The sequence below is a fragment of the Desarmillaria tabescens genome (genome assembly GCF_030435595.1).
Source record: "Desarmillaria tabescens strain CCBAS 213 chromosome Unknown EV420scaffold_37, whole genome shotgun sequence".
Lineage (NCBI taxonomy): Eukaryota > Fungi > Basidiomycota > Agaricomycetes > Agaricales > Physalacriaceae > Desarmillaria > Desarmillaria tabescens.
Window position 1 is genome coordinate 252,554 of NW_026848336.1, and position 14,900 is coordinate 267,453.

The following is a 14,900-nucleotide window of genomic DNA, read 5'->3' on the forward strand; positions in this document are numbered from 1 at the left end:
TTTTGCCGCGGATACATCCAAGAAGCATCCTGATTCTTAGTACTGAGAAGAGACTGGAATATAAGCCGGCTCCGAGGAAACAGTCACAGTATCGGAATCAGGCATGTGAGTATGCATGTTATTTGGGTGCGACCTAGACTACAAGCAAGCGAAGATGACTCGAGAAGTGAAGCAAGAAGGTCACAGGACCCTGTTAATATGTCAAAAAGAAGACAGAGCGTTCGAGAAATATGGCTCTACCCGAAATCAGCGGTTAGGGGAGTATCATAGGACTCCTAAGCTTGCGCCGCAGGAGCCAGAAATAAGGGAGAGACATAAATACTTCGCTATGACGGATGCGTTAGCTGCAATTGCCACCCCGGATTGGACAAGGGACATAAACTCAGCCGGACTTCGGTGTGACTGCACTAGTAAAGGAAGTTTGCTTTGGTCCGCAGACTGGTGACTTGTTGTACTGCCGAGAACTGAAATTTGGAAGCATACCATATAATCGGTTTTCTCTCTTGTGGTCTGGCTTTCCGAACTTAGACTGTGGTGAGAGTGCATCTGGACTTGAAAAAGATCGATCAGATACATCAAAAGACTAGCTCGGCGCTGAGATGCATACCAAGAGCCCTCGTGATTTTAGTCAAAGATGACACGCAAATCCAAGTTCTGGGACACGACGGAACACAATTGAATAAACAGAACATCCTGAGCGGAACCTACCGACCGAGCATGAGCTATCGACGGCGCTGTGGCTTTGTGAACAATCTCCGTGACCGTTGGTCTTTGTCCTGCTCCATCAGTTTCTTTAATTTCTGCTTTTTCCTTTCCTCCGCTACTATTCTTTCCTTCTGCGTGTCACTGATCATATTACCTTCCTCCTCTTCCAGCTCCACCTGCGCATCGAACTGAGCGAGACTCGTCTGCATCAATTGCCGCAGATCTCTCTCTCCGCCTGCGGGAACAGACCATTGAAAATCAAACCCCCATCCATAAGATCCTTCGCCGGAGTGTTCGGCGAGACCGCCTTTGTTGCGCCACCAGTCAATGAAAAAAGTTGCCGCACGCTGTAAATCATATTCCCCGCGTCCGGCAAGCATCCCCATCCGCTGAGCTAACAGCGAAAGGAATTCCCACACATCCGCCGTCGGCTTTGATCCTGATGGCAGGACGGATAAATAGTTCGGCGCTACAATAAGATGAAAATAGTTTCAGCTTCGACGAATATATTCGAACAAAAGGAATAAGGTTTGGTAGATGAACACAAGAAGCAGAAGGTCAGGAAAGGCCAATAAATAGTCAGGAACCACCGATATGAAAACTTACAGATGGAATTCAGGATATTAAGTTTGTACAGGAGATATTCAGCAAGCGTTTCAGTTTGGTATAGACCTTCTTTGATCCCCGCTGAGAGTTCATGAGGGACTCAGTTCGGCGGTTTTCCAGAGCGGGGGTTACGTACCAATCAAAGCGAGCTTGGCACCTCGCTCGGCACCTGCTGGTCCGTGGCCCAGGAATGGTAACATCATTCCAGGTGAGTCAAAGGCGTACACCAGAGGATTCTCAAGGATTTTTATCCTGTTAGACAGAGATAGTGTTACTCCCGGATTAGCCCCCGTTCGCACGGCTTTGGGAGTTCCTAATCAAACGATGACTTCGTGAGAACAAGAAACGATGTTAGGTTTAACGTACGCCCTTTAATCCCCGTATTGCGGAGAGCGTTTAGTAAAGATGATTTGCCCACGTTCGGCATGCCGACAATAAGGACGTTCATGCCTTCGAACCATCGATGATGTTTTCCTAGGTCTATGAGGGACAGAGAAAAGTAAGACGCTCCTTACAAGCAAGTGTAGAAGCTCACCGGAGAGTATCCGGTATATCCGCTTGAGATTAGCGGGCTCCTTCAACGAAGTGAAATGAAAATCTTGTTCCGGATATTTGTCTTTCATCACCGACAGGAAGGGCTGACAGAACAGGCGCAAAAAATACATATCACAAAAACTTCCTCGGATAGATTAGTCTACATTCTTACTGGGATACCCCACTCGGGGACACGGTCCGCTTTGTTAAGGAGAATAACATGTTGGCACATTCGGTTACTCGTTCGCGCCTTTTCTCTCCACTCATGGAGCATATCTATCGTAACATATTTTCAGCGTCCGCAAATAACAAGCGGGACAATTGCACTTGCCTTGAAGTTTACGATTAATACTGGTCAGAGGAAGCCGAGCATCTCTAACCTCGATGACAACGTGCGTACGGGACAACATCGAAGGCAACTGCTTCGTAAACCTGTTCATGTGTCCGGGAAACCATGATGGCGGTACTGGCAGAGCAGGACACGAGAGATGTAGCACTTGTGCAGGTAGAGAATTCATTGCCTATGGGATCCTGTCAGAATGCCGCCATCTGGATTTCAGACTCCCCTTACGAAAATCGGGTTGGAGATAAAATGTCGTAAATTTGTACCGACACGCTGAACTTCGGCACCAAGATCCGGAGTCCGTTTCTTATCTACGGAAATCGACGCTTTCACAGCGCGTCTTATCGTGACAACTGGAAGAGCTTGGCCGCGAGTCGGAGTTGTGAACGCCACGCTACAACCTAGATGGTGCCAGATTTGACGGTCACTTTCTGGTCACAGTTCGACGTCCTTTCTGACTGGGTGTAAGCAGAATAGACCTGCCACCTGGTTGGAGGGAGACCTTTTTTAATTTTTACCGAAAACTCTTAGATGATGTAACATCACGTGTCGTTCGGACCGGGATACCGGTATTTTTTCTTGACCTTTCTCTTTCTCGATATGCAAACTAGTGCCATTCAGCCGTTCATACGGACTTGATTTCCTGTTTGTCCTCTGATGTGCGAATCATCGTAGTTGATTTCCCGATTCCAGTAAGTCCCGGATCCGGAATCAAACTCCGGTCAAGCATTCCGAGAAGCGGATCGCTAATGACCGTTGCGGAAATGACTCTCGATGAATATTACCTGGGTCAGAACACGGTCTTTTGGAAGAACACCCATCGCGTTCAAACTGATATATCGGGCATTTACCAGAAACGATTATTGTCACACTGCAACACAGCCACCTACCATTGGTCACACCGGCTGTTCATGCGAGCACGCTTGGTAAATATGATTGTTACTAAGGGGAGTATGTATTCTTATTTCTCTGACGCATCTACACCTCAATTATGCTGTCTGTATGTTTCTCCATATTGCATCTCACTTCAAGCGCAGTTTTACCTCCTTTGCCCCTTGATCCCAGTCAAATCTGCCATTCAAGTTGTTGCATCCGAGAGAGGTATGGCATGTCTGTGTTCTGTTCGTCGGCCGCTTAAAGCTGTTTCCTTGCTGTGAAGACTAACACTCAACTTGGTCCAACGTAGATGGCTCAATAGATTTACTTAGCGCCCTACATTGTGGCCATGCCGTGTTATACCTCTTGTCCACTCTGTAGTATCATGTAACCGCAAAGCAGGTAAGGTGTATCTTAACCTTCTACTTCCCCCTTAGACCCTGATGGATATCCCAGACAAAAGAACAGGATCAAGTTCGCCGAACTTAAGAGAATACAATGAGTGGCTAGGCTGAACAGCCGTTATTCAAAATTATTCCCAGCTGGGTCCCTTGCTTGCTCGCCAGTTGTATTCGTGAATACGGAGCTATCAACTGTCCGGTATTCAGAGGGGCGGAGGCATAACAAGCATCACTGATCACATCGAACGATTCAGACAGTTAGCTTTGTAGCAGCATCCGGAATCTTCACATAAATTCTATATCAGTGTACTTTGAATCTCTCAAACCTTTACAACTTTAAGAAACAGCTGTATAACAACATACCTCATTCCGACATTGGAGAACCAAAAAGGTGGATTCCTTGGTATCGTGGGAACGCGCCAGAGTTCTTCACACGAAGGGGTCCTTGGGGGGTCGGCGCTAATTTTATCCGTACTTGGAAGAACAATGATTCTCACGGCTATTTGCCGTTGCTTTTTCAAGGCACAACTGTATTAAATTCCGGGAAAGTGCGGCCCTGCTGTTGCGGGCGGCGGGAAGTGATGATGAATGAGTAGTGAATAAAATGTACACGGAAAAATTCACCTCGGTATAATAGCTGGGTATCCGGTCCGTGACAAAAATATTATTCGGAGGAATGCACTTACGCTCGGACCTTTGTTCTGTTGTGACGCGTGACGGTAAAAGCTGAAAGATACGCATCAACAGCTCTATTCTAAACCGATTTATGATAGCAACTACTACATACAATGGATGAAGCAACCAGAACGATAGAAAAGACCAAGAGAAATGAGCAACGCGACAGGTGAAACTTGAAATACAATCAATCGATATGGAGAACGAGGAACGAGATCCGTGAAAGGTATAAATGTGAAGGGAGATCGATAGATACGCCAGTGCACCATAAACCCAGAAATGTGAATAGAAGGGATAGACATAGGGCGTGCGAAAATGTTGAGCATACGGACAGCCTCGACAGGGTGGCCGAATGAAGCAATCAGTCAGTTTTTTGGGCGAGAAAGCTCCAACAATAGCGATGAATGAACTGACAAGAGATGAGAAAAAAAGAACGGTTGGAAAAAAAGATACGACGCACCCAGTCAATGAAGCATGTGCACCCAACCATCACCCACGATGCCGTCAAACTGCTTGCCACTACGCGTCCGTCTGTCGGCATACGCTTGTGGACGGTCAAGGTTAATGAGCTTATCGGATACTGGCAGTTCGCGCGACTCGTCAACCTCGACCCAGCCCTTCCAACCCTTCTTTACCGCGACCCGCTTCTTCCGCGGAGGTTTAGGAGGGACCATCTGAGGCAGGTCTTCGTCGTCGTCAGGTGTATGTGGTCTCTTGGAAGAGGTACGGGAAACACTTGACGAATCAGACGGCCCGGGTGTCGATCCTGGCGTCGAAGGATATGGGGGCGGCGACATTGTTGGAGGCGGCGTGATTGATAGGGATCGTTGCATGGTGGCAATGTGGATGGCAGGACGGCTGTAGGAGGTCGAAGGAACAGGTTGTGATACAGCCACCGTCGGTGTGTGTGCTACGGGTGTCGCGCTTTTCGCAGGCGATGCGACGGGTAGCCTCTGCCAGTGGCCATGCTTCGTCTTCCGTCTCTCCGGATCCTTCTCCACCCAAAAACTGTTTTTCACTGACTGTTTCGACGTGCTCTCCCATTTTTCCTCTTCTTCAAGCGTGTAAGGCCCCAGGCCGTTCAGCAGGCTAGTCAGCACGTCGCGAGATGGGCGTATCTGGAAGGCTCCAGCCATGACAGATGTCGCGCTGCGGCGGGATCGTTTTGTAGGGTTCATTGTTGACGGTAGTGGGGAAAAAAGAAAGGACATTGGTCGGGCGCAGTGAAGGCGTTAAATAGCGTGGAGTGACTGGAGTCACGGTAAACAACATGCTGACGGCATCAACAACAGCCCTCCATATGGCACGTGCTTCTCACCTTGTACCGGATCTATCCCCTTCTGTTTCCTTCATGTTCTGCAACCGTCTGGAGTATTCCCGGCCCTGTTCCCCCTTCTCCTGTCTTTTCCTTCGCCCCCCAGAGCTCTCTAGTGACTACCGTTTTTTCGGTCTCTCTTTGTTGTTGATTTCTTGTGTTTCGCACCCTTCATTTTGATCGTCCAATCATATTCGCTTGTACGATATTGTCAGCCGCTCGTTCCCGTTCCCGGATCTTTCCTCGAGGCCTAAGAAATGAATCCTGCCAGATGACCTGATAAACTACAACGTCTCTTTGTATTTTTCCGATGCAAGTCTCTTCTAGTGCATTCATCGGTCGGTGCTGGTATATTGTGCCCGTCGTCTAGGTGACAACGTCCCTTTGTTCAATTGTACGCGGAATGCACAGCGATAACAGTCTGAAGATGATCTGCGGGGCCTAGCGTTTCGGGGGCAATAAACAGCTAAATAAGGACGAACACACTACACCTTTCCTGTTCTTTTACCCAGGGTTTCGATCTCAGGATCTTCCATTTGCTTCCTGTTTAACGGTTCTGGGTCCCCTGAAACATTTTCACAGGCAGTCCGAACTGACCACGGTGTTTGTATATATAGACGCCACAGAAGCGTAGTAGGGCGCTTCCGCGAGCCTTAGGCTTTTGTCTCGCGCCTACTGCGGGAATATACAGCCTTCTCGTCCGTATCGTCTCTCCTAGTCGGATTTTCTCGCGGCGGGCTCAACCCCCAGCCAGCCGCACCACGCCGAACTCCATTCCGGAGATTTCTATCTACCAACACTGTTCAACTTCCTTATTTCTTTACTGCCGTCATTTCTTATCCCAGAAATCAAGCCATATCCATCTATCCATCATTCACGAGATTATCACCAAACTTTCGGTACGCCATGGTAGGTTTTTTTCGGCAACGGAGCACCGACAGGGTCATGGCACTGCCTAGAAACGCGAGTTGTTCATACACGGCCATGCCGCCAGGGTGATGCGTAAGGCGCCATGCCAGTCAACGCATGTCCTTGGAAACCTTTCAACGTGTCTACTTACATCGGCGCAGCCATACTGCCCTGGTAAGAGCTTCTAAGTTTTATGCATCACTAAGGCTGTTGCTTAAACTTGGCAACTGCGGTCTAGCTGCCGACCGCGCCGTGTCTATTCAATACCTTGAGCGGTGTATTTTTATAAAGCATCACTATCAGGAACAAGTGATGCATCAGCGCCCTCTAAATGGCTCAGGATGCCACGTTTGGAGCGCACCTGATCTAGGTAGGGGGTCTTGTGGCTTAGTCTCCTCGGTCTTTGGCAGGATAATCTCAGCTCCCCAAAACACGCACAGTAGCCTGGTTAAAAACCCAAGGTACGGTCCTATACACTTGCCCGGTCAGTGACTATCCAGAGTTAATGAATCGTGACCCTCTGGGCGAAAACCGGCGTAGATATCACTCTGCGGAGCCGAAAGGGACTTACGGCTGGTTTACATATAAGCAAATATGTCAGGGACATTGTTACATCGATGCTTCACTTTTCTGATTCCAAGTACACTGCCGGAGGCGGTAGGATAAGGGAGGTCCTGACTCCCCAAAAATCAGGTTCCAGATCTGAAATGATACACATGTCAACATTCATACTTGGCATCTGCAACGGTAGTGATATCATCTCGAGTCTTCTATTCAGACACACACCTTTTTTGCCATGATACAATTACTGAGGAAATCTCCACCGTGAACAACGCAAGTGTTGAGCGCCACGATCCAATTTCAAATAGGATGGGAGGAAACTTTTCGAGACCGTTATATGAGATATAAGGACAAAAAGACACTTTTGAGGTAGTCATTAAGTTTGTCAAACCTATCTCATAAGAGAGAGTGGCAATCCGTGATAATTGAGACTCAGGGTCCATAACGGCCGTCCGCCGATCATCAAGTCCAATTGTAGTTCGTCGGCCATGGTTTAGTACTTGTAATATTCAGCATGAATTATGGGCGACTTAGCACAGGTATGCTTACTTTAGTTACTGTCGATTTGGGCAAAGTAATGTATTTATAGTTAGGCGGATAAGTGGCCGACAGCAAGAGGAAACGTTGAGTACCAATCAAAGTGCGCGCAGCCTTGAAGACGAGCAACGAGAGACAAAAGAGACGGTAACAAACTGAATGAAGTTCATTCACACACAAAGGCTAGACAAGGAGCCTGTCAGATTGTATCAAGAAACGTATGGTAGTGTTGGCAACTCACGGCAATTGCGTGACTAAGGCTTCCAGTCCGCCATAGGGACATGAGGCTTTACTAACCGCAATCAAGGCCGTTGTTTACTCTTGTGGGCGCCTGATATAAACGCTTTGTTTTTATCAGAAAATGAGGTCGCAGCGTTGGTGGAAAATTCAATGTAATGAATGAGGAAGGAGAACATGCCTGTGTCACGCGTGACACGGAACTACGCGAAACTTTGGAAGTATTGTCCTCGTTGCATAAATGATTTCCATATTTGAAAAAAATGTTACAATAGAATGAAAATACAACGCCGTTAAGATGTTTTGTAACAGACAATTGATATACAGATGCTAGAAATGCAGATAGTACACGGGTTTTCTTGATGTAGTATAGTAAATATAAAATGAGATGTGAACCATTATCCTCGGATCCACGGATTATACCGCAATTGTGGGAGAGCCTTCCATGACAGGAGTACTAACCATCGCCGGACTGAAGCAATCAGCGGCTATAGAACCCTCGCTATAGACGTCCTTCAGTCTTTGCCAGATAGCCCGGAAGGTCGTAGCTGATCCCCTTTCTTGGACCAGAGATATCATCGATACATACATGCGAGAGACACTGCTGCTCGTGCAAGGATTAGGGCAAGGAAGGGGCAGTATATGAGGGCTTTTGTTCACATAAACGCTGGACCTCCCACGTGCAACCATAGTAGGTGGCGGAGGAGCTGAAAGAAAGTTCGATGTCGGCGACATGAGAGGTGAACTAAGCACGGCTAGATTGGTCCGTGATAACGGCGAAAACCAAACTTTGAAGCGTACGGGTTTCATATTGGCAAGCTCGCCATAGCTTGACTCGTCGAGCCTACACCTGACAAACGTAGATTCGGATGCCCCGCCTGATCCTGGCGAAACTGTGGAAGGGCTATCGACGATAACACCCATCTCTTCCAACATACGTTTGACACCATCACAAGTCTTCACTGAATCATCGGTTGAATATAATGTCCACGGACTACTCTGGGAATGCGCTTGATGTTTCCAACTAAACAGATTGGAAAACCACCCCTTGAACTCGCCGACGACCGGAGAAGTGAGTAATCGGCTATGTGTATGGACGCTACTTAAAGGCGGGGAGAGGGCGACCGGGGAAGGAAGGGTCGATAACGTTGAACGCTTCTTGTTCAATGATGGGAGCTCGAGCGGAGGAGCTGAGAAATAGAATCAGTCACGCCACAAATGTAATGGCTAAATAGTCAACTTACGTCTAGTCTTGCGTTCTTTCATACCTTTATTTGGGATAGTGTCCCCGTCGGCGACAAGGTTTCCCACTTCCCTGCCAACGTCCCTACCGACGCTCAGGCCAATTGCGCTGCGGCCTTCATCGGTGCCGACGTAACTCCATGACTCTTCACCGACGCTTTTGTTCTCCTTGTCGGAATACACTGACATTCGCTGCTGCTGAAGGTGATTGTCAGTGATGGTCAAGCCGTTGATTTTGGCCAGAAGATCATCGGCTTTGCTTTCCGTTGAAAAAAGATCCTCTTTGAAGTGAGAAGATGCGTCCAACATGGGGGTAACCGGAGCTAATGACGGCTTACGGATTGAAGATGAACGGCCAACGGCAGGAAATGGAAGAATGTTATTATCAATCCGTCGAGAAGACTTGCTGGGCGACTCGGATTGAGGACGCTGGGTGGCGGCTGACACACGATGAGAAGCTGCTCGTTGAACGGAGGACGTCTCGACAGAAACGGTCGAGCCATCCTTAATGGTGGAATGAGAGAAGGTATATCCTCGTCTTGGAGGCTGAGGACGCGGGCCACCGGCCGTCGCGAAAGATGTCTTCGGGTGAGATCGAGGGACGTGGAACGCAGAACGGACTCCGGATTCCTTCGCAGCAGGATATCGTGGTCCAGCCGGCGATGCAGGCCTCTCTCTTGGCGAGGTTGTAGCAGTACGTCTAATTGAAGGAGGAATCGGATATAATCCAATTGGAGCAGCAACGGATCGGGAACGACCTTGAATGGGAAGTAGGTCTCGATTACTACTGTCGTATTTCTTCAAAAGACCTGTTCCTATCTTTGTGTCGAGCTCCCAACCAAGGTTGAAACTCATGCTGTCAGCAACTGCTGCGTTGGGGCCATCGAGCTTGGACGTTTCCTCACGATATTTTCCAAGTAGAAAGTAGAAAGCTTTTGCGTGCACACCTTGACCGGCGGGAGAGCACAAGTCCCGTTTGATCGACTCGCCTTCCCGATCTGTGTATTTTCCCCAGATGATACGAAGTGAAGAGAATAGGTCTGCATCGATCAGCGAAGGATGAAGTATAGGACGTGCGAGAACCTCCGGTGACGGAGGGACCGAGGGGTTCGGAGGAATCTTGCTGACCAATGCAGCGGAGGACGAGGTTACCCAAGGATGCACAAGAATCTCGGGAATCTGTTGAATTGATCAGTAAACAGATATGCCAGGCTTGATTATCTTACCGTGATTCGTTGATGAACATCAACAACCAACATTCGAGATAGGAGGTTTTTTGCCAGCGGATCCAATGACTGGGGCATCTTGAAAACGCCGCTCTTCACCTTGCTTAGGAGAATTCCGACGTCCTTGTCATCAAAAGGAAGCCGGCCTGAAAGTAAAGCAAAGAGAACAATACCGCAACTCCAGATGTCTGTCGCAGTTCCTTGGTACTTGTGTCCGTTGACAATTTCTGGACTAGCGTAGTGAGGAGAGCCGCAGCTTGTCTCCAGATGAAGAGAAGGGGGAGCAAAAGCTGCCATACCCCAGTCCGCTATCTTGACGAGAGGCGGATTGAAAGAAGCGATTAGAATGTTCTCGGGCTTGAGATCGCGATGAATGATAGAAAATGTATGCGCGTAGTTAAGGCCATAGATGATTTGCATAAAAACGGTCAGAGCTTCCGAGGGTTCCAAGCGGCCTTTGTTGACCAGGAAATCAAAAAGTTCTCCGCCCTCGACGTACTCAAGAATGAGAAACAGCTCTCTAGTGCCTTCGTAGACGTCGTAGATGCGTAGGATGTTGGGATGGTTCATGAGCTTCATCATCGTGATTTCTCGGTCAATTCCTAGGCGTTGTTTTTCTGTTTTGGCCTGCTGAGTAGCAAGAGAGGCACGAGAGTTGACTAGCGGGGCAAGAGGGAGTATTTTGACGGCAGCGAGCTGTCCAGTGTGTTTGTGCTTGGCGATCTTGACACGACCGGAAGCACCTTTACCGACGCACTCGCCTATAATCCAAGGACCTATAGACTTCGGATCCGTAGCATATTCGAATGCTTCAGCACCACCAGCCGCAGCCTTCTCTTTTTCCCAACGGGTTCCTAGCGGAGCTTTATACTTGACAGGAGGCGCGCGAGGTGGACTTGAAGACACTGGAAACGCCATTGCAGCAGAAAAGACACAGAGAGACGATATATCTAGAACACGAGCGCTCGTCCAGCAAGCAGCAAGATACAAAAACCAGTAAAGTTGGTGGTAGGTCGGATGGAACGGTCCAACGAACGTCACGGTCGGTGACAGCCTTTAGGCGGGATCACATGGCGTGACCGCATCACACAATTTTTACTCCGGAATTTGGCAGCAGACGACAACGACAGTTACAAACCCATCGCTTCTGTATTGACGGCGGAACAGAGGATTGAAGGTAAATAATTATCACTTCTCGGTTCTGTATCTGACTGTCCTACAGGCACAGTTGGTGAGCGACATACCGTCGGTGCTGTCTGGAACTTCCAGCTATACCATTCAGCAACCGGTAGTCGTCGTACACATGCATGTCATCTACGCGGATTTTAGCTCGTCTTCCATGGCCATCTCTTGGACGCCTCAACTGGAATGTTGTATCCCGAACCATCGTCCACTCTCGGCAGCGTCTGGACGGCGTAGAAATGTCAGATGAGCCCTATCCTTCCGAGCTACCGGACCGTAAAGTTTTCGAAGAACGGGAGATGAAGGACTATTCTGCTGTGTCCGCAGAGCTTAGGTCACCCCCGCGGACACGAGCGCTGGCGCAGGTCCTGACCGACCTCGTTTGCGCTGGAGACTGGGAGCTTGCGAACCGTGTTCGCCTCGAGATGATTGAAAACGGAGCAAAAATATCTCTGAATCCCATCTTCGAGAAAGCGGCTTTGGCTGCACTACGGTCTCTTCGTGTTGGAGATGATCTTATGCCTTTCACAGTCTGGCTCGAGTTGTGTCCTGATGCCTCCAACTCAGCACCAAATCCATTTCAAGCGACGCGTGATTATCTTTGGAGCGATCCCTCAGAACGGGTCACTTTGATATACCACTTTGGTATGGTCCTGGCAAAGAAAGGCTACACAACACTGGTCAAGGAGGAAGTCATTCCTGCCATGGAATATGTTTCTTCACGGTACCGCCACCGCAAGAACATGTTCATCAAAAATCTCAAACAGGCACTGCTCCCCATTGTTCTCCCCCAACCTTCGTCCGGCTCTCTCATCTTTGAGGAGGAAGATCACCCCGACTATGCCATCGTAGCTCAAGCGTCAATCGGCGTCTCTCACAAAGATCTTGGTGACCATTTAGCGGAACTGGTTGCCGATCGGAAATATGACGAGGCGAAGCAGTTTTTGTTTGAGCTTCGCGAGTCCCACACCCACATTCCTTTCTCGCCGATCTACCAGGCTGCCGCTCAGAATGCTCTACAGCATGCGGCAACCGCTACGCAAAGTCTCGAAGACTTTGCGGCATGGTTTTCCCTCGTTCCTCTGTACCATGACCAACCCCTCGAGGAGTTCACGGATATTCGAAGGCTAATTTTTCACGCGCCTCTGACGAATATGTCCTTGATCATCCGGTTCGCCCTCATATGCTCAGAAAAAGGGTATGCGGATCTAATCGGTGGTCAAGTCATTCCAAGCGTTATGCGTTTCGCAAATTCCGATGTTAGCAAGCAGTTTTACCTGCGATTTGAGGAAAAACACCAGCATTATCTGAAACGGTATCACGAACGATCTGCCGCATCTCTTTGGCGTAAATTCCAAGCGGTAATGCGCGGTTCAGCTATCCGATCCTTGGTTTATGCAGGACGGATAGATGAGGCGATAGATATGTTACCTCCGAAGAGAGCCACATACTTTTTGTCAGCTTATACTTGCGACGTTCTCAACAACGTCCTCGTTAAAGCTGGTGATGTCAAGTATTTCCCTCTCCTTGGATACCTGAGGGCTATGCGTGTCCAGCAACTTAGGCAGGACGACACTCTTCTACAAGACTATGCTCAATCTTCGATCACCTCACGATTCACTTCCCAAACTCGTACACTCCCTTACAATGACCAGTCCCAGTCTCTCGCCCAAACTCTGCGTTCTATCAAGACGTCGTTCTCATCCGGTCATACTCCTCCTCACCCGTCAACCCTAATCAACTTTTTTAATGCCTACGTCGAGTCAGGACGTTCACGCGCCATTGATCTTCTCCGGCGAAAAGCTCTTCGCTCTAATCCCATCGCCAGCACTGTCTTTGTTTTTACGCAGATGATCACCTATTACAGGCTAAACCAGCACTATCTTGTCTTGCAAACATTCGTCGACAATTTTTACATTACTGGTGTTCCTCGAAGCGAAGTAATAGCTCGCTTGAAAGGGCAGCATGATGTTCCTCTGTCTGTGCCTTTGTCTCATCGCAGCAAGTTATGGCCGACAGCCTACCACACTGCTCTCGTCTGGCATTCCCTTGTCGCCACGACATCGACTTCGGTTAAAGTTGAGGTCCTGTATAAAAAACTCATCGCAACCGCTCGTGGGGAATACTCGGACCAGCTATCAGAAACTTTAGCCGCTTTCAGTGGTGTAGAAGTGCTTCACACTCCCCCCGGGGTTAATAGCGTTTGCGCTGCCGCGTTTACGCCTTTCATGGGAAAGTTGATGCGTTCGTCAGGTGTAGAGCGGGGAGCCAGTATTCTAGCTGACATGCTCGAGTTGGGGATCCAACCCACGGCGTATCACTTCACCGAACTCGCAGGTTACTATGCATCTACGGGTAATGCCCAGAGAGCCCTTTTCCTCCTGGGCCGATTGGAGACCGCCTTTGACCAACAGGGTGATAATGAGGATATCAAAATGCCAATCTCTGAGAAGGAAATGCGACAGACGGAGACTGGTACAGCGTCTTCCGAAGAGTTGCCATCATCCATTGAACACACTCGGCTGGTACCTGCATCTGTTCCCAATGCGCTGCCCGTGCCTTCGTTTGTCATGTATGTTTCCCTTATGCGGGGATTCCTTATTTCCCGGAATCTTGACGCGGTTGCGGAAGTCAATGAGCGCATGCTTAAACGATACGACTATATACCCGGGCAGAACGACTATCTCGATGCCGTATATTCTGATTGGCAGATGAAGCAAGAGGGAAACCGGTATCCTATTCGACCGTTGCCTACGATCAAATATAGGCGAGTGCACCCGGTGAGTACATCACTTTCCCCTTGTGGCTGTTAGAATTCATGTGGCGTAACGACGACAGGGTGATAACGTTACTCATGATGTTTAAGTAGTCGAAGTAGCCGTAAAGCGAAAGTCAATAGTTAGTATTGCACTAATAAGGAATACACCTAGAAGCTTGCAGATCCATGTATTTATTATTGATAGTACTTCCTTCTTGGAAGGAGCGGGTTGGATGGAAGTGCTCTTTAGATGCTCTACACTGATAAATGCGAGAAAACAATGTAAAAGTCACAGGCAGAGACTCAGATAGTGCGTATACTGTGCCTGACCGGGAAGCGGGCCAAACTGGTTTGTTTTAACTGCAAAAAATCTAGCATCACAATTGTTCCATGTTAGTCACCACTTGTAATAAGAGAAATATCTGTTCTATTATTGTATGAAGTTTTGAGCCTGTATGAAAGGGAGCTTCTTACACTATGAATATTTTCCTAATTGATGGTCTCAAAAGCATGGAAACGGGTCAACCAGTATTTTACATAATTTAAAGCAAACTATCCTTGCTGTTATGCTGTTATCCTCTCCAGGAGCATCCAGAAAGTAAGCTATGATCTTGAATTACATTGTGGAAATGTACGACTGTGATAACGGGTGAAAAACGGCCTTGTTTGCATGAAGTTGCTTGCAAATAGCAATTTGACATTTTTCTCAGATCAAAACATTTATTGAGAGGGAAATTTAACATGGAAGAACAAAAGCTCTTGTACATAGATGCCAGATAGCCCAACCTCCAAC

At 48.3% G+C, this 14,900-nt stretch overlaps 4 protein-coding genes across 4 annotated transcripts; 1 reads left to right on the forward strand and 3 right to left on the reverse strand.

The window, feature by feature from the left end:
* Positions 1-722: 722 nt before the first annotated feature.
* EV420DRAFT_1622057 (P-loop containing nucleoside triphosphate hydrolase protein) lies at positions 723-3,009 on the reverse strand (the record flags this gene model as incomplete). Its single annotated transcript, XM_060475770.1, has 8 exons — positions 723-1,174; positions 1,312-1,392; positions 1,448-1,624; positions 1,678-1,791; positions 1,847-1,949; positions 2,018-2,121; positions 2,165-2,341; positions 3,006-3,009. The coding sequence occupies 8 exons, from the start codon at positions 3,007-3,009 to the stop codon at positions 723-725; spliced, it is 1,212 nt and encodes a 403-aa protein (XP_060327083.1).
* Positions 3,010-4,600: 1,591 nt separating this feature from the next.
* Positions 4,601-5,489, reverse strand: EV420DRAFT_765040 (uncharacterized protein). Its single transcript, XM_060483393.1, has one exon. The coding sequence runs from the start codon at positions 5,349-5,351 to the stop codon at positions 4,605-4,607; it is 747 nt and encodes a 248-aa protein (XP_060327084.1). The 5' UTR covers positions 5,352-5,489; the 3' UTR covers positions 4,601-4,604.
* Positions 5,490-7,905: 2,416 nt separating this feature from the next.
* EV420DRAFT_1564128 (kinase-like domain-containing protein) lies at positions 7,906-11,170 on the reverse strand. Its single transcript, XM_060473962.1, has 4 exons — positions 10,168-11,170; positions 8,944-10,120; positions 8,501-8,889; positions 7,906-8,444 (listed from the first exon to the last, which is right to left on the reverse strand). The coding sequence occupies exons 1-4, from the start codon at positions 11,083-11,085 to the stop codon at positions 8,319-8,321; spliced, it is 2,610 nt and encodes an 869-aa protein (XP_060327085.1). The 5' UTR covers positions 11,086-11,170; the 3' UTR covers positions 7,906-8,318.
* Positions 11,171-11,279: 109 nt separating this feature from the next.
* On the forward strand, positions 11,280-14,401 carry EV420DRAFT_1564130 (uncharacterized protein). The gene is made up of 3 exons (XM_060473963.1): positions 11,280-11,344; positions 11,390-14,129; positions 14,188-14,401. Exons 2-3 carry the CDS (start codon positions 11,475-11,477, stop codon positions 14,212-14,214), a joined length of 2,682 nt encoding a protein of 893 aa, XP_060327086.1. The 5' UTR covers positions 11,280-11,344; positions 11,390-11,474; the 3' UTR covers positions 14,215-14,401.
* Positions 14,402-14,900: the final 499 nt, after the last annotated feature.

Coding starts and splice junctions, on each gene's coding strand:
- EV420DRAFT_1564130 (XM_060473963.1), top strand. CDS start 11,475: ATGTCATCTACGCGGATTTTAGCTCGTCTTCCATGGCCATCTCTTGGA. Junction 14,130..14,187: donor AATATAGGCGAGTGCACCCG/GTGAGTACATCA, acceptor TAACGACGACAG/GGTGATAACGTTACTCATGA.
- EV420DRAFT_765040 (XM_060483393.1), bottom strand. CDS start 5,351: ATGTCCTTTCTTTTTTCCCCACTACCGTCAACAATGAACCCTACAAAA.
- EV420DRAFT_1564128 (XM_060473962.1), bottom strand. CDS start 11,085: ATGGCGTTTCCAGTGTCTTCAAGTCCACCTCGCGCGCCTCCTGTCAAG. Junction 10,121..10,167: donor ATGTTCATCAACGAATCACG/GTAAGATAATCA, acceptor TCAATTCAACAG/ATTCCCGAGATTCTTGTGCA. Junction 8,445..8,500: donor AGCTTGCCAATATGAAACCC/GTACGCTTCAAA, acceptor AGCCGTGCTTAG/TTCACCTCTCATGTCGCCGA.